At 36.7% G+C, this 18,044-nt stretch overlaps 1 protein-coding gene across 1 annotated transcript; it reads right to left on the minus strand.

The window, feature by feature from the left end:
- Positions 1–1,223: 1,223 nt before the first annotated feature.
- On the minus strand, positions 1,224–13,001 carry SUCLA2 (succinate-CoA ligase, ADP-forming, beta subunit). The gene is made up of 10 exons (XM_009581049.1): positions 12,968–13,001; positions 12,401–12,500; positions 12,041–12,203; positions 9,132–9,260; positions 8,545–8,683; positions 7,147–7,308; positions 6,923–7,065; positions 4,145–4,265; positions 3,750–3,838; positions 1,224–2,037 (listed from the first exon to the last, which is right to left on the minus strand). The coding sequence occupies exons 1-10, from the start codon at positions 12,999–13,001 to the stop codon at positions 1,963–1,965; spliced, it is 1,155 nt and encodes a 384-aa protein (XP_009579344.1). The 3' UTR covers positions 1,224–1,962.
- Between the last annotated feature and the right edge of the window lie 5,043 nt (positions 13,002–18,044).

Here is an 18,044-nt window from a genome sequence, read left to right on the forward strand (position 1 = left end):
CTCTCTCCAACTGAGCTACATCTTTCCAGATATACTGAATATTGCCTATATTACTCCATTGAAGATATCAAGTAGAACAATCCTGCTCTTTATTCAAGCCTTTAAAATGTATTCCTTTTCCGCAATAATACACCTTAGCTATCTCCCTTTCCTCCTTTTCTGCAACTGCTGTCTGGCCACTGGTTCCCTGGTGTTTGTTACCATAGTCCAGGCGAAACACCTCATGTTTTGTCTCTCACATTTCACCCTATAAATTAATTTTGAATTTTGTTCTTAACTTCAAGTGCACATGCAGCCTCTCCTAGCTTTACGCCATCTATACATTTAATGAGCATATTCGCCCATCACAAATGCTGTTAAGGAAAACACCAGCTAGAGTCAGACCCAGGACAGACCACAGCACAATCTCGCTCCCTGAGTCCTTCCACGCTGCAGTGAAGCCCAATTTAGCATGCTGGATCAACAGCACACAGTCGTCAGTTGTGAGAGACCAACTAGGATCAAAAATAATCCAGTTTAAATTCAGAGTGAGTTTAATTTCCGCTGATTTTCTTTAGTACTGCCAAAAAAATATTGAAATACAAACAGGCTAGTTTAAAGTTTCTTCATTTATCGCCCTACCTACCTCAAAACTGTGTATGATTAACTGCAAGTTTCCCCACATTTCATATAATCCTTTTAAGTCCTTAGTTCATAATTATATGATTTCCCATTTTGAAGTCCCACCGTAGACAAGTCTCATTATTTCCTGATAAAACTACACTATCATTAGCCAAGAAAATAGCACTTTAAACAAAAAAAACCCTACATAATACAGACAAAAAATGAGTAATAGTAATTTAACATCATTTGGAAACTAAGTGGTAAATGGATCATCATCCAAGCTCCAAGTTCTATGTAATGCCAAAATCAACAGCATTGTAAGGTAAAAAAATTAATGGTTAATACTATTAGTAGCAACATTTCCCCAAAAAGGAACATTTTCCTGCCTATTTGTTCGTGTAGAGATCAGTTATGGCCACTTTAGTAAGATGTTATATGCATGATATCTGCCCAAGCTTTTCAACACAGCATGAGTTCATGTGGTTTTAATCACACAATGCAATTCAAGGAGGAAAAAAATTAACATATGTGCTATTGTAAATTTACTCCTAAAAAGCTTTTAGCCTGCTATCTTATATGCAATTTATCAAAATGGTGACATATAAAGAAAAAGGCAACAGAAGTTTTGGGAGACATTTTATTAATGTACAATTTTATTAGCGAGGTACAATAGACATTTTAATTCTCTATGTATTCTGTCTCCTTGAAGTTTGGTAAATGCTTGCTCATATATAAAACTACATGATGCTTTTTTTGTAAGGACCGGAAATTGTGACAATCTAAGTGCTACAGTATATTTTGTAGTGATTAAACACGTTGTCCAGAAGAGTTACCAGCCACTTCAGTGAAGCACTTCAAAAATGTTTCTGATCAAGTTCAAATGCACCTGTTCATAAATAATGATTAGTTTGCTCATGTCCATTATACTGCTAAGTACAACTGTCTCCAATATAAAATACCGTTTCAACACATTTCTCCACATGGACCACTAGATAATCTAGTCATATTTACTTTTAACCAAGGCTAATACAAATTTACAAGTAAAGTAACTTCAGAATTTATTCAGAATAATTATTTTTCAACCAGAAGCTTTACTTTGGACAACGCAGAAGTATATTGCAAGTGACATTCTGCAGCAGAAGCTGGAGGCTTGAGAACAATAACTAAGAAGGACTAAATATCAGCAATACACGCTTTTACAAGAACTCTGACCATTCTGAATGTTAACATTAAAGATCAGGTGCTTCAGCTTGTGCGTCCGTCAAACAATTGAAACCTCCACACAAAAAAAATGAAAAATATCCCACAGAACACAGTATTTCAGAAAACATGTTAGACGCTGGCATGACATTTCTCAGATCAAATTGGCAACTGAAATTTAACATCCACCTGAGCTTGTTTTGCTAAGCTTACTATTTCAGAAAGTTTCACCACCTGAAAAACAGAAAATAAAGACTTAATTTCAAAACAATCCTAACTTGAGTGAGCTGGACCAATCTTTTTAAACAAAGTAATGCCAGAGAATCATCAGCAAGATCTTAAAGGGGGGGGTGGGATTACTATTTAGTCTAGTGCTTCTTAAATCACTTTTAAATGAAAGATCAGTCAAGTCTTAGAAAACGTCTCACAGTTATACAGTGTCTGGTTCTCATTTACAACCGAATATCGTGATAAAATGCTGTAAGTTTTAAACTTTATATGCCACCTTGTTTTCTTGGGAGGTGTTGGGGTACCCATCACAAGAGATTCTATACATCTATAAGCTATTTCTCCTCTGAGTTTCTGTTGCAAGCATTTCTGGATCTTATTTTGATACCTTATGGAGCCTCAAATTCTCTTGCATAATTACTCAAAACCTCTATGAATTATTTCCTGCTTAGAATCAAATATTATAACTAAGTGGTTCTTTAAGAAAAGAAAGGTTCAGAACTGTAAGTTTCCCCATGATACAAAATCCACCAGATGCCCTCTAATTTTTTGCAGATCAAAAATTTTCACATTCACTGTTGCTACACATTTGTAGTATGTTTTTTTTGTCCACATTACCTAACTTCAAAAGCACCTAAAATACTAGTTAGCTAGAATAACTTACAGACATCTGTTGAATATTTAGGTAGAAAAAAAATAACATCACTGGTTATAATCACTGCTTCGAATGCTCAGCTTATTACTCTGATCTATCCTCATCCATTTGTTTATCCCACTCATGGCATCATCTTACATAAACCTGCTTAAGGAATTACCTATGGGCAACATACAAAACCAACTATAACGCTTTCAAAAAGTGCTTCTACAGATACAGATAACTTAAGATTACAAAACTAATTTTAACTCCGTTTGCATGGCTCCATGATTCAGCTGAGAACTTTAGATTCAGTGGCAGCTTTAGAAGATGCATTACGTAGATGCAATATAGCTTAAAGATCATACGTACTGCTAGGGAAGATTTCCATTGACCTAACCAAAGCTTGATCAGCCTACCAGGACTTAATACTATTCCTTAAAACAGAGGGCCATACTGTCAAGCTAAGCAAGTTCTTCCTCCAAGCAATCCACAGCTGCTTCTAGAGCTTCAACCCCAGGAAACAAAGCAAAACAAAACACACACACACAAAAAAAAAAAATCACAAACAACCTGTCTGCATGTCTGAATATCTAGTTACCTTATGAGGCAACAGGACGATCAACGATGTTTGGTTTTAATCATGTACACTGAAATGTAGTGGTCTATCAAAGGAAGTGTTACATTGCATTTTTCAGGTGCCTCAATTTAAGTATTTTCTTCCAATTAATAAAGCTAAGCTCTTAGCCATTCCCATACCAAGGAGAGTGACTGATCTGGTCATTTACCTGTTGTTTTTTTTTTAAACTTATTTTTTAACCTGCTTTTCAAAGGGGGAGGAAAGAAAGAAAAAAAAAAGTCCCAAACACAGAAATTTCTGGGATATAATAGCTTCTGACTCCATAATTCTTCTCCTTACAAAATATGTACTTACTAATTTGTAAAACATTTGCTTCAGGCCCTGATAACTGGCACTGTGATTTATCCTAAGCTACCTTTAGCTGATTGAATGGAGTTTCAACTTTTCAATATTCTGCAACAGATGCTATGTTCTGAAAAGAAGATTCGTAACCAGCTATCTTACCATTTTTGCAGCTTCATCCAAGTCATCACAGGCAAGGATTTTGAGGCCACTAGCTGTTATTAAAGCTTTGGCATCATCAACTCGTGTACCTTAAGAAACAGATAAAATGCCACTCTTATTGAACAGAAGACTACTACTACCAGAGTATTCTCATACTTTCTAGGAAGCGTGTTCCAAATGTAAGTTAGAGAATAAATCTAGAAAACAACTTCAGTAGTTATAAAAGCAGGAAATCTCTTTTTATTAACTTGCCAATCCTTACCATCTAAATTCAAGGTTTGCCTTACTTTTCCATAGGCTTCAGCTTACAGGCAACTTGCTACACAATATATAAGCTCAAGAACATTTATCAATATGGACAGAAATATATTTAACATGTACTGAAGCACACTCACCTTGCAACCGTACCACAATAGGTATTTTTAGGTCCAAATCCTTTACTGCCATAACGATGCCTTGTGCTATCACATCACATCGCATAATGCCACCAAAAATATTTACCAGAATAGCCAGTACCTACAGAATCAATGATAGTATTCACGTTAAAAACAGCGAATGGCACATCAGATAAAAGCACCACTCAGCCTTTCAGCCTAAGAAAAATTCAAGCTCCATAAGTGTAATAAGGGACTCTGCGAAAAACAGGGAATATTTCTGTTCTACAGAACATCAGCAACAGAAGTACAGTTCTATAAAGTCACATACAGCAGAACAGTTACTTCAGGAAAACCTTATTGCAAAAATGCCTGTCCCAAGAAACTTCCACATTGTTCTTCAATCTAGCATGAGTTGCAGGCAATAGCCATTTCTCTTATCACAGTGTGTACTCTGTTTAGCTATTTGAAAAGACACACACCCATTTTCTGTACAAAGCCAACACTGTACATTACTTCAGAATATTCTGAGCATTAATAAAGAGAGCTGTTTGATTTTCTTCAAGCAAATCAAACAGATGAAACTTCAGTAAAGTCGTTTAACAACTTAATTTGTCAACTGTTTATCTTTCCATTTCTAACATTACTCCAGCAGAGGTACCTCCCACACTAGGATCTCTACATACTGAAAAAGCCATGCTAAAGAATACAGAAAATTTACTAAACTCATACACAAGACACTGTTTATACAGTTTACCTACAAGTTAGCATGCGTAGAAGTAAGCTATCTGAAATATATTTTATTCAGGAGGACTAAGCCTGAGGTTAAGGGAAAGTCTTTTCCTACTCAAGTGGTGGAAAGGAGGGGTAAAAAGATCACAGCCAATGGTGAAAGCTGGAATAAAGTAGGAGCTAAATTGGGTAGACAGCCTTGGAGGACAGAATAAAAGTAACAAGACAAAACTTTAATGTGCAACTGGTTAATAAACAGTAGCTTGGTTCTCATTATCTTGCAATTAGACTAGCTCATCTGTGTGACATCGTTCTTGCTCCTGCTACTAGTGGGGAGAAGCAAGTTAGACTAGCACCCCAGAAGGCTGTTCCAAATAAACCCTGAACTGAACCCAGAGCACCAGCCAAAGTGCAGTCCATGACCCCAGTGGGCTGTACTGCTGTTTGACTTTCAGCACCAGGAATCCCAGCTACAGTCACCATTGTTTGCCAAAATAGCGAGCAGCTGAAGGAAGGCAGAAAGGGAAAGATATATTAAGAAGTCTGTTTGGACACCCTCTGTCCATGCATCAGCAGAGAACCGGCATTGCAAGAACTTGTCCCAAATCAACAATCCCCAGATTCTTCCTTGTTTCTTCTCCTCTTGTCTCTGTAATTCAGGTGCTCTGTGCCTCCGTCCCTCACTTTTCCCTCAGTTTGCTGAAGGAACGTGAACAAAGAACAAGTCTTATGAGGAGCGGCGGAGGGAACCAGAGTTGTTTAGCCTGCAGAAAAGGAGGCTGAGGGGAGACCTTATCGCTCTCTACAATTACCTGAAAGGAGGTTGTAGAGAGGTGGGGGTTGGTCTCTTCTGCCAAGTAACAAGCGATAGGACAAGAGGAAATGGCCTCAAGTTGCACCACAGGAGGTTTAGACTGGATATTAGGAAAAATTTCTTCACCAAAAGGGTTATCAAGCATTGGAACAGGCTGCCCAGGGAAGTGGTTGAGTCACCATCCCTGGAGGTATTTAAATGCCTTTTAAAAGGCGTGTAGATGTGGTGCTTAGGGACGTGGTTTAGTTGTGGACTTGGCAGTGCTAGGTTTATGGTTGGACTTGATGATCTTAAAGGTCTTTTCCAACCTAAACGATTCCATGTTTCTATAACACTCTTGGATAGTGTGTCAGACCCTGCATTTGTTAACAAAAATCTTTCCAATGGGGAAGAGACTAAGCTCCTCTGTAACATCACTTACTGTATGTTTCTGACCCTTTCCAAAAATGAGCAAGTGGTGCATGAAATTCTGGTGCAAAAGTAGCATACCATTACCAGGTCCTGCAAGTCACTTCCACCTTTTCTGGTTACCTCTTCTTCATATTTTTCTTTCTTTTTAAAAAGTCCCAAACTGCCATCGAATTCCCTCTGGGATTAGCATCTCTATGTAGATCATTAATCTAGTCCTCACATTGTCTTTCTGGGATAATAAAGCTCTTCCTCTAGTTTCAACCAATTTACTATTTTAATAATATTCAAACACTTCTGATAAACTTTCGATAGGACAAAACATTAATGCCCTTCCAAGCCCATTACAAAGTTATTTTATCTTACGTTACATATAATCAGTTGTTTGTGCACAGCACAGTGAATATTCATCTCTGCAACTCCATGCACAAAACAGACCCAGCTGCAAAACAGGCCCAAAAGCAAAAAAAAAAAAAAAAAAAAGAAATCGAAATGAAAACCCATCTGAACACTGGTTTCTGTTTAAACAGCAGGCAGGGGGAGTTTCTGACTCAAAGATTTCTGAAAAGATTCAAATACAGCTGTAACTTCAACCAGAGGACACAAAACTGCCTACTCAGTACACAGCTAAAGAACCTATTTTTAAAAAAGGGAAAAAGAATTCAACAGGTTTTCAGGCCTTTTTCATTTGCACCAAGATTAAGCTAACATCTCCATTTTCTTCCCTTTTTAATTCTATGCTTATAAAAACATTTTTTCTGGAGAATATATACTAAGCGTTGTCTTTCAAATCATAGCCTGTTTTACCACTGTGTAGGACCTTGATATGCCAACTCTTCCCTCACCTTTTTATCAGAGGTAATAAGCTTAAAGGCTTCTGTCACTTGCTGCACTGTAGCACCACCACCAACATCAAGGAAGTTTGCTGGAGTTCCGCCGTGAAGTTTAATTATATCCATTGTGGCCATAGCTAAACCAGCACCATTGACTATATGAGAATAAAGATAACATTTAGGAATTCAATTTATAAATCCATTAAGTCATTTAAAATTCATTAAATATAACATACCTAAGCAGCCTATGTTTCCATCCAATCCTATGTAGTTGAGATCTGCTTTTGCAGCGTCCCTGTCTCTTTGATCTTCCTGTGTCCAATCCTGCATATCAAAGATCTTCTTCTGACGATAGGCTGAATTACTGTCAAAGTTTATCTTTGCATCCATACACATTACTGAAAGGAAAAGAAACCAAACCAATGCTAGAATAATAGCTCAACTGCTACATGAATATGTTAAAGTATGTTAAGTCAAACTTGGCAGCTAGCTCACGCAGTCCAAACTTAAAGTTTTGGTGAAAAGACACACTTAGCACTGTATGTAAATACAAGATTATTTACATGCAAATTAGGCTTCAGTAATTAGCATAAAATTAATCCCTACAGAAGGTCTCTGCTTTGGGGTTTTTTAATCCCTCTTAGTTTTCTGCTTTTAGATTAAATATTGTGTGTGTGTGTGTGTGTGCGCGCATGCACGTAAGCACACAGAAACACAATGAAAAGACATCTGAGTTGGAAGAAAAGGTGTCAGAAGAACACACACAAAATTAAGTTTCATTTAGATATAGCAGGTGACGTGGAAAACCTAGAGTATTCTTTACATCAGAACTAAGTTTGTCTGTACAAATGTAAGACTTCATTTCTAGCCCTCACTACAGATGATGTAAAAATGACAAGGCATGAGAAACAGATGGGAGAGACTGCTCCATACTGTTCATTTAAACAGTATTATTTAAAAAAAAAAACCCAATAACAGTAGAGTAATTGTAAGCTTCGATGAAGGAGCTACATTCATGTTTAAATTTAAAACTGTTGTACCTGAGTTCAAGTACAAATATTCACCACAGTTTTGGTTTTTTGGCGAGAGGGGAACTGCCTGTGATTGAATATTAACTAACCATTCTGCAACTGGATATGCTAAAAACTTGATAAACATCAAGATATCACTTAGACACCTACAGTGTTTCAATACATCAAACATCAAACTCAATCAGTCATTCTGATTGAATGGCAGTAGTAAAGGCAGGAGATTTCTAGAAGGTGCTGGTTACTTTTCCAGTACTAACTCTGAATACACAAGATGGCTCAAGTTTCAATTCATGAATTTTGAAAAGACCCAATTTCCAGGAATAGCCAAACACTCAAGAGTGGAAGATATGTTCTTTTTTAATAAATAAAAAATTTTTAAAAGCAAGCTATTTAAACTTAAGATCCTATTTAGCAATTAAGAGCAGATATCTACTATGCTTAGATTCTCAAATTTGTATGCTTTATTAAATTTGTTTTTCAACATACCATGTTAATGCTGTCTTCTTGCTGTACACAGCTGAAATTTTAGCAGTGCAAAGCAACTAACTGAGATTTACAAAAATGTCAAGCTGTTACATGAAGAATATGAAGAAGAAACATTACCAATTCCTGATGCATCTTCCACCATAGGATTTATTTCTATCATGGTAGCATCATATTTCAGAAAGAGATTATATAATTTGATCATATTTTCAGCTGCTTCATCCACCAGATTAGGAGGAAATCCCATTTTTTGGGCAAGCTGAAAGTAAAAGATTGGTTACCAGTTAACTGATGTTCAGGGTTTGATTTAGTTACAAATTAGGAATGTCCCAGTTTAGCTATTATTTCAGTGTCAATTGAATTTGTAGATGCAGAACCTCTCCTGTCTTCCCAGAAAAAAAGTAACTCTTGGGTTTGAAAAGATTGTTTTCAACACAAAACATGGTACTTATCCTAAAAAAGAGCTAGTAAAAAGCATCATCATATGCCTTTACAAAGCTATATAAAAGCTAGACAAAGCACTGCCATGCAGAGTTGGATTTACATTGACTATCACCTGAAAATACTTAAATATCTAGTTCAAACCTGTTTCAAAATGTCAAAAGGATTTAAGACAACTCAGCAGGTTGAATGCATGCACACTTCACAAAATTTAGAAGCAACCTTCCCATCCTCGCTAATGTGTACTTTTCCACATGAACAATTACCCTAACAGCTTGCTCCTTTTTTATGCCTTCTACTATATCAATGGGTTCCTTAATTATCGCATCAGGATTCTCTGCAGCAACATCTTCAATATTAACACCACCCTGAGAACTGCCTATCAGCACAGGACCCTAGAACAAAAAGGAAAAAAAAAAGGCATAAGTAATTTTATACCACACAACTGAAACTTAGTTCTTCCCATAAGATACCTCACAGCAATAAAACCTTGTTGTTAGTTGGAATTTTTTTTATTTGTATTTTACTTGTATGCTCTGAGGAGAATGTTACTATCTATTCAATACATCTATGTAAAACCTTTTAATAATACTTTCCAAATTTTAAGGTGTATGTTGGGTCCAATTTCTTTTAAAAAGGAAAACTTTCCTTAGTATGCACTGTAGCAACAGAGCAATTAACACAGTCATACTAGTTTTAAATTTTGATAGAAAGATTCAACTTAGTAACCATATGCATTTTATCCTCTAGGTTCTCACCAGAAAAAGAACAGCCTTCTCATCTCTCCCTTCTCCACTCACCCCTACACAAACATTGAATGCCAGGCACTCATTTATTCATTCCGCCATGCTCCAACTCCAAGGACAAATCTAGGTCTGCAGAACCTAGTGACAAATTACTGCAAACTATTCCTGTTCAGTAGGATCACAAAGCTCAATAACTATAGCCATCACTGAAAGTAAGTCACGGAGTTCTGACAAAACAGCACTCAATTGTTCAATAACAAAAGAAATTAAGAAACCAGAACTGATAATATTTGCAGCAGAGGTTTTTAAAAAAAGCTATCTAAATCTCAACAAAAGCGTCAAAAACTCACTACCACAGAACCTAAAAATCTCTCCCCACAGGAACAGTCCTCCAGTTTACAGTAAAGATATACTCACTTGTATCATCTCAACCTACCTTCCCTTATCACCACCCATGCATGGATTATGACAGCTGGTGTACTAAGGCAGTATTTCATATCAGCACAGGTCTTAAACATTAAACAGGCTTATAACTGTTGACAATTAATTACAGAAAGTGTGACACTGGTTCAGAGAACATGCTTAATAACCACACAGCTCCCCTCCCATCACCATCCTTCCAAATGGAAACATATATAGATGGTGAATTATCCTACATGTAACAGCAAGGTTCAACACAATGAATATTTCTGGATATTCATATCCTGAACAGTCAGGAAGCTACAAACACATTATAGAAATAACTCATCGTTCCACAGAATTGATCAAAGTGAAGACTTTTGCTTAAAACATAAGAAGTCCTGCCCCTATTGGCGAGTAACACCCAAGACATCATGTTCCACTTTCAACTGTTTTACAGACTTCCCCCCCCCTCCAAAAGGAAGAGGTTTGCAACAACATCAGGAATACACACTGTGTGCTATTCAACCTTCACACTTCCTTCTTTTGAAAGGCATTTCCTCATCATAAGCATCCTAGACAAGTTACAGCAATCTACAAGCACATCTAAAAACAAGACTTATAGAGTCAGCAGTAAAAACAAAGCACATCCCTAGCAAAAGACAATAATCCACACAGTTATGCTCAATATACACTAATAAGATTTTTTTTATACAAGAGCAAGAACAAGTCAGGAAAAACTGTTTCCCTTCTTGATCTAATTTGCTTGAATCAGTTACAGTAAATTTTATTTCCATAAGGATGCTTGCTTATTGCTTACACAATTTTAAGATTATAAAATCCAGCCATTTACAGTATTTTAATGCCACCTTGTGGTAAATCTGGGGCGCGTACTGTAACATTTGGATCTTCCCTGCTCTATTATGGAGTACAACAGAATGTAGGTGTCCAAGTCACATAATTGTACTAAAACCCAACACAACTGATACCTTCCTATCAGAAAGAACACTACAGAGGAAGAGGAAGCAACAAATACAATATTTAACTCCTAATTTTGCAGCAAAAAAATAAGAGTAAGATTAGTTTCCTCATTCCTCCACAGAAAATTATTTCATGCTCATGCCAGAGATACTCCTCTAATTACCAAGAGCAGTGCCTCTGCAAACTCTTAAGCATCTGGATAGACCAAACACAGTTTTTGTTGAGCTTCAGAAAATAAAGTTCCAAGATCTGCTTTACCCTGGCTTTATTGAAGTTATTCAGCAATTCATGCTCTATGCTCCATAATGGAACACTAGTCTGTCAGAAAATACACTGACACATATCAGTAACTGAGTTTGAATTGCAGTCTAAAAAACTACATACCCACACATACAGAACATAGAAGTAGGAGAGACTATGGCTTTCATCTTCCTGAAAGTTCTGAAGACAGACCTCTAGGCCCAAATCTTCTTACCAGTTCCTGAAGAGTATTGCCATAAGAAAGCTACCAGCACTCTCAAAATTGACGGCCACACCTGTGTACCTCTAGGAACCTCCACATATCAGAGAAAAAGGATGTTTGATTTATCCAGGACCATTGGCTCTTCCAAAAGACTTTTACTTATCTTGTTCCAGACACTCTTAAATAGTGTGTACATGTACATGCTCACACATAGCTGTATTTTTTAACTAAACTCTAGTATGAACATCTGGTAGATAAGTGTAAACTAAAACCAAAATGAAAATAACCCCCTCATTCCACCCATCTCCCCTTCAGCCATATGACTCTGAACTTCACGGTGGGGCTACCAATACTCATTTATTATTCCTTAAATTGTAGCATTACATTTTTAAAGCATTTAAACACTAAGGTAATAATATAGTCAGAGATACTAAGAAACAAAAATTTAGCTCATGTATATTTCTGATTTTCAAAAGCAAGTGACCAGTACAGTAAACAGTTTTGTTGTTTTAGTTTGTTGTTTTTTTTTTTTTTAATTCAGCTATAACAAGTTTATTAGTTTACTTGTATTTCTAGTATTACTCACTTGAAAAGACCTTTCCATTGTTATTGCAAAATAGTATTCTCTCCTGGGATATCTGCGCTCACAGATAAATACTTGATTGCATATCCTGCCCTTTTCTCCTGTCTGCTTGGTAAACAACTTCTTTCCAATCATTTTGGAGGAGATATCTTTTGCTTCTTCTGGACTAGAATAAAAGAAGCTCAGAATGTGACAAAGAAACTGCTGGAAAAACAGAAGTAGCATTAAAAAAAACCTTATATTATTTTTGTTATTTTAAGGTTAATAATTAAAACACTGATTTTAAACTAAGCAATAGGTTCAATTCATAAAGTGAAACTTTGAAATTTTTCTCCTTGGTCGGATCATTTAGAAACAACTTACGAAAAAACTATTTTCACTCCTCCTTTGAGGCCACCTTCAAATGTTCCTTTTCCTCTACCACCAGCTAAAACCTGTGCTTTTACCACAAGATCCTTTGAACCTAGAATGAAAGAAAACCCAAAATTTGTCATCTGTGACTACTAAAATGAATTGCCCCCGGTAGAATAATAAAGGCTGTTTTCATTTTATCCCCCCTTCTCCACCCCACCCCCGATTCAAAAAAAACACAAATACGTGAATCAAGGACAGTATTGTAACTCGCATAGACTATTCCAAAAGTCTCAAACAATCCACAAATTGCAGTTTTAGGCTGTTCTGTGAACAAACCTTGGTGAGTTAGTAACCAAAAGCATTGATACTTCGAGTGTTCTGATATATCTTTAACACATGTTTGAATCACAAATGATTAAGCACCCAGTAAGAAATGGTTAGTATCTCACAGACTATTAACAAGATGAAACTGAGTATCTGACACACCATAATCCAAGGTTTTTCTCAATCAAGTACAAATACCCTATATCCGTAACCACTATCTTCTGAGCAATGATATGTAACTATGGCACTTACCCAAGTCAACTTGCAGGTCCAGTATGGCTTCCATTTAGCAGAGCACTGATGCATAAGCTTGAGTGCTTTGCAGAAGTCAGAGGCCTAAGCAAATCCACAATTTTTCCCAGAGTAGGCAGAGTAAGCCCTTTTGTTGGCTTTAACTGTTTAAAAATCCTCTACAAAATATTCTTCTAGGTAGGGGAGACTGTGCATTTGGGTTTAAAAAGTAAAGTATGAGAATATAATCAAAATCAACCGGGATATTCTGAAGTGTCATTGAAAGACAAAAAGCAAAGAAAAAAGGTCAAGTCATTTAAGGTGATATAAGAACAACCACAAAGCCCTAAGTTATTATTCAAGTTCAATTACACTGAATACACTGCAGAGAGCAGCTAGACTCCAGGATGTTAAGAGCTGCCCCATTCACATTTGTGTGGCACATCCCATCTTTTCTCGTGCCACCATTAGCTAAGCCACTCTGGTCTTTCCAAGCAAAGAAAGAACTTGCTGTTCCCTTGGATGTGAAAAGGCAACCACGGAAAAGTCTAAAAAAAAGTACAGTACTTGAGCAAAACTAGCCGCTATGCGTATTGAAAAAGATTATGGCAGACACAAAAAAGTTGTGTTGATTCCTATTTTGACCTGCATCATGCCTGGCCAGATAAAATTAAACTTGCATTATATCACAAGCTAGGGTGGCTATAAGCAAAGGGAATGCTCAAGTTACTACTCCCAACTAGCTACTTGTAGATTTTACTTCTTGATTGTCTACCTAACAACAGACCTCTGAATTCACAACTGATATGAAGTTCTTTGGCACAAGAAGCATGAAGGTTATAAGCACGCAAGTATATGTTGATTTACTATAGCCTATTATCTAATATTTAATTCAGTTCCTAAAGATAACTTTTTTATAACTACTAAGTACTGGCAATCAAGTAAGTTAACACGATTTATAGAAGCCACACAAAACAAGACTTAACTTTTATGCAATTACTCTAAGTACAAAGCTTGCTTTAGGAAACTCTAAGCCTCATGTATGAACAAGATTATAAATAGTAGCTTTGTGGATAAATGAAGCCACGTATTCCAACATGCAAGCTTAAAAATGAAGTTCCATCCATTTGAAAACAATTTACCTTGAACATACATACAACCACAAGATTTGGAGGAGCATGACTTCTTAGTATAAAAGAGAGAGGAAAATACTTGCTTTTCTATGGAGACATTTTTAAAAAAAAGAAAAAAACTCACAAAAAAAACAAACCCCACACTTGTTCCCTTGCTCACAGAGGATCCACCTGGGCGCCTTCACAAGGATCTAAAGTAACTCAAATATTTAAGATTTAAAATATTCACAGCATTATTTTACTATTTTGAGCTTTTTATGGAAGTTTTATATCTGACAAAGATTCAGAACTGATATACTTAGTAATCAAGACTAAGAATTTAACTTACAGTCCACTGGGAAGCTCAGAATAGAGGGTCCTATTTCTCCACCCTACTTTTCATCTCCTACACTAAGTTCAGAAGGTAAAAGCTGCTTCTACAGAGAAATTTTCAGGAAAGCCATGAAGTTCACCCACAGGCTCCTTCTTTTTAGCAATTATTCCTCCTAGCAATAAAGATGAGAATCTGAACAAGTCAGAACCAGATGCCAGCTAAAGCTCTGGTAAGATCTCAGCTGGAACACTACGTTTAGCTCTGGGCATGATCATAAGCAATTTTCAATGGGCAAGACCAGTTACTAGAATGATCACTGAAATTAATAGCTTCCCTTACAAGAAGAGACTGAAAGAGCTTAGCACTTCTTTAAATTTGTCAAAAGAGAACAAAGCAAGAACATGATTATGGTCTTTAGCCATACCTGGTGAGGGACAGAGCAAGAATACACAACTACATGTACATTATACATTCTGTTTCCTGTTCTACACCAGCCAAAACCAAAAGCCACCTACCAAGGGAAATCAGTTTTAAAAAGGTGCAAGAAAAAAAGACAGTTATTTACGCAGAACACAGTGAAGCGTGCCAGTAGACATGAAGGCAGAATAAAAGATTCAAAAGGAACTCGGCAGAGATGTTCCCTCTGATATTCCTAAGACAAAAATTGTGAATGCTGGGAGGAAATGAGGGGTACGGACTGCAGAAAATAGCCAGGCTAACAATCTCCCTAAATGGCACGTTCTTTTGCCACCATGAGAGGCAGAATATTGGGCTAGATGCACCACTGGCCTGACCCCATAGGATATTTCTTAAGAATTTAAGTATTATGCATGATTACACTTCGGTAACATATAAAGACATCCAAAAAAGTGTGTGAGAAACAACTTCAAACTTTTTACAATCAGTTTTGGCCATAACAAAGTTGTCATTGGACTATCCCTTATGCAACAGAATGCAACAATTGTGGCATCAAATGAGCAGGATATTAATTATTTGTAATTTATTTCCCTACAGCAAGCAAACTAGCTGCTTGATTGCATAAACACATAAAACTTCAAGGGTTATTTGACCAGCTATGTTTACAAGCAATTAAGCTGCACAAATGTACCTGAAACAAAATTAAAGATAACATGTCCAGAGGAAAACCTTAACTTGACCCATGCAGAAAGTTTATTGTTCAATAAACATCTTTTTCCTACAGCTCCTATTTAAAGCGACCCTAAAACTAGAGGACAGAAATGTTTGGTTACACACCTCATCTGCAGTGTTACAGCTGCAGCACTATCACACAATCTGACACAGCAGAGAACTGCTGATACACAGTAACCCAACAAAAAAATTTGGAAACCAACTAGGTTTCTACTCAGTATCAACGTTGTGGCCTTCTGACACTGCTTTGAAATACTGCTAGGCTTTTGTTTCAATGAAAAATAGCAGTTTCTGCCCTAGAGCAGGTATCCTCATACAAAGTTAGGACAGTTTACGCCAGTCAACACTATACCACAACAGCAGTCCTATCCTGCCTTCTGTCCTCAGCTTTTCACTCCAGTCTCCTTTCTCATGCCAGCATAAGCATTTGCACAATCATGCCTTGAAGCATATCAGAAGAGTGACCCTGTTGAAGGCAAAAGCTAATCCAGCAGACAGTACTTTTGCAAGCCTGTGCGCCGCGTGACAAGCACATGCACAGGGACACTGAAGTGAGCAGGACAGAAAGCAGAACATCTGCTTTCAGCAGCAGTAACAAACTGTAAAGCCTTAACACAGGGCACTAGAACAAAATGACAAATCTTTAGTACAGCTAATGTCTCAGGCAAGCAAGCTACAGATGGATGCACAAAACTCAGAACAAACATTTGTTAAGAGCTGCATTTCCGTATTAATGGCAGTTAGCACTAAAAGCATATGTAAGTAAACAGCCTGAAAAGAATCAGGAAATGTTTAGAAAACTAAGAGTAGGTACCAATGACAACAGGCACCTGAAATCAGCAGAACACTGAGTTAGCATCTATCTATTCAGGTCAACAGAAATCTATACAGTACTAACACTACAGGTTTCACCTTCAACAATGGTTTATTGTGACAATGAAAGAGTAATACAGCCAGGAAACAGCCCGATCTCCATGTCTAGCAATACTGATATTTATTTATTGGAAGGAATAATTTCTGATTCCATAACCTAAGCTTTCAAACTGGGAGAAAGGTCTCTTTCTCCTTGCGTGCATGCGTTATCTATGTAAAATACAATCTTATGATAAGCTTACTAAGAGGCAAGAAGGCTTATGTTCCATTGTATCTCTAAAGTTTTCTGTGCAAGTAGAAAATCTGATGATTAGGGCAGACAATCTTTATTAAAATGTTTTGCTTTACAAGTTTCCATTCTGACTTTTGTCAAATCGCTTTAATTGCCACTTCTCTGCCCAATACTGACTGTAGCAGCAGTACTGCTTTCCACATATTATAAACACCTTCATGATAACTATGCAAGTCTAATGCGTTCTGACAAAACAGACAACAGTAAAAGGCAGTGATAGGTTAATAACACAAGTGCCAACCAAGTTCTCAACTACCATTCAACTGCAAGAGAGAGACAAAGACCCATAACTTTTGCCTCAGCTACTCAGTATTTAAAAGTTTTTAGTTCCAGGAGAAGCATCTCTCCATTTATAACACAAACCAAATTTTTTCTTGTTGCACAGATTCAATAAAAACTCTAAGTTTAAGCAATATTGTTGTATTTACTGGAATTAGGGAGGGAAAAGATGGGCTTGTAACTAACAATGTATTATCAACAGAAGTCTCAACATAAAGAGTATGCCAACTCCAACTCTGCCAACACAGGCAGAGAATCTCTTCAGAATATACTGTCTGTGTTTTGTTAATAAGTATAGTTATTTAGAATTTAATTTCAAAATTACATTTTTTCAGCATTTGAAACTTTTGAGTGTTAGAAGAATCGTTGCATGCAAATCAAAAGTATGATTACTGAAATAATTATGTGCCAGGAATCTTTGTACTTTCACTGAAAGGACCATACCAGTCAAGAGAGCAAACAAGATGTTTCATGCCTATTACAAAATATTATTTTCTACACAAATACTTCCTGATATTAATCAACTGCATCAAGTTTTTCATCAACTCACAAGACAGGTTTGGTTTTGGCAATAGCTTAAGTTAAGCAATTAAAATACAGCAGTCAAAAATTTAATCTCCTGGTTAGACGAGTTATTTGAATTAGTGAACTGTTATCAACAACATGCTTTGATATTAGAACTTCAAAGGAGTGAAGTGCTATAGAAAAAAACAAAGGCTGAAGCAAAATGTAAGCTTCGGATGCCAAAAAAGTACTGTTTGACAGAATTCAAGTAAAAGTTTGGTTTCTAGACTACTAATGCTGGTTATCTAGAAATTTTGGCCAGGTAAGCAGGAACATAATTGAAAAAAAACTACCTAGCACTGACCACTACAGCAGTTTTTTTTTTTAACACCTGGGGGATTTCTGCACAAGTTTACCACTTTAGATCGTCATCCATGTCCTACAGCATCTGAATAAATGCTCTGGAGCTTCAGACTCTACAGACAACCTAAAAGACATCAGTTAACATAGTCAAGCAGATAACTCACAAATCATAGAATCATTTAGGTTGGAAAA

This window comes from Fulmarus glacialis, unplaced genomic scaffold, assembly GCF_000690835.1.
Source record: "Fulmarus glacialis isolate BGI_N327 unplaced genomic scaffold, ASM69083v1 scaffold10687, whole genome shotgun sequence".
Classification (NCBI taxonomy): Eukaryota; Metazoa; Chordata; class Aves; order Procellariiformes; family Procellariidae; genus Fulmarus; species Fulmarus glacialis.

What these genes read in the sequence shown, in the direction of transcription:
- SUCLA2 (XM_009581049.1), bottom strand. Translation starts at nt 13,001, where the DNA reads ATGGAAGCCATACTGGACCTGCAAGTTGACTTGG. An exon ending in GGAAGATGCATCAGGAATTG is followed by an intron (nt 7,309 to 8,544) that starts GTAATGTTTCTT and finishes TTTTCCTTTCAG; the next exon opens with TAATGTGTATGGATGCAAAG. An exon ending in TTATTACCTCTGATAAAAAG is followed by an intron (nt 4,266 to 6,922) that starts GTGAGGGAAGAG and finishes TTGATTCTGTAG; the next exon opens with GTACTGGCTATTCTGGTAAA.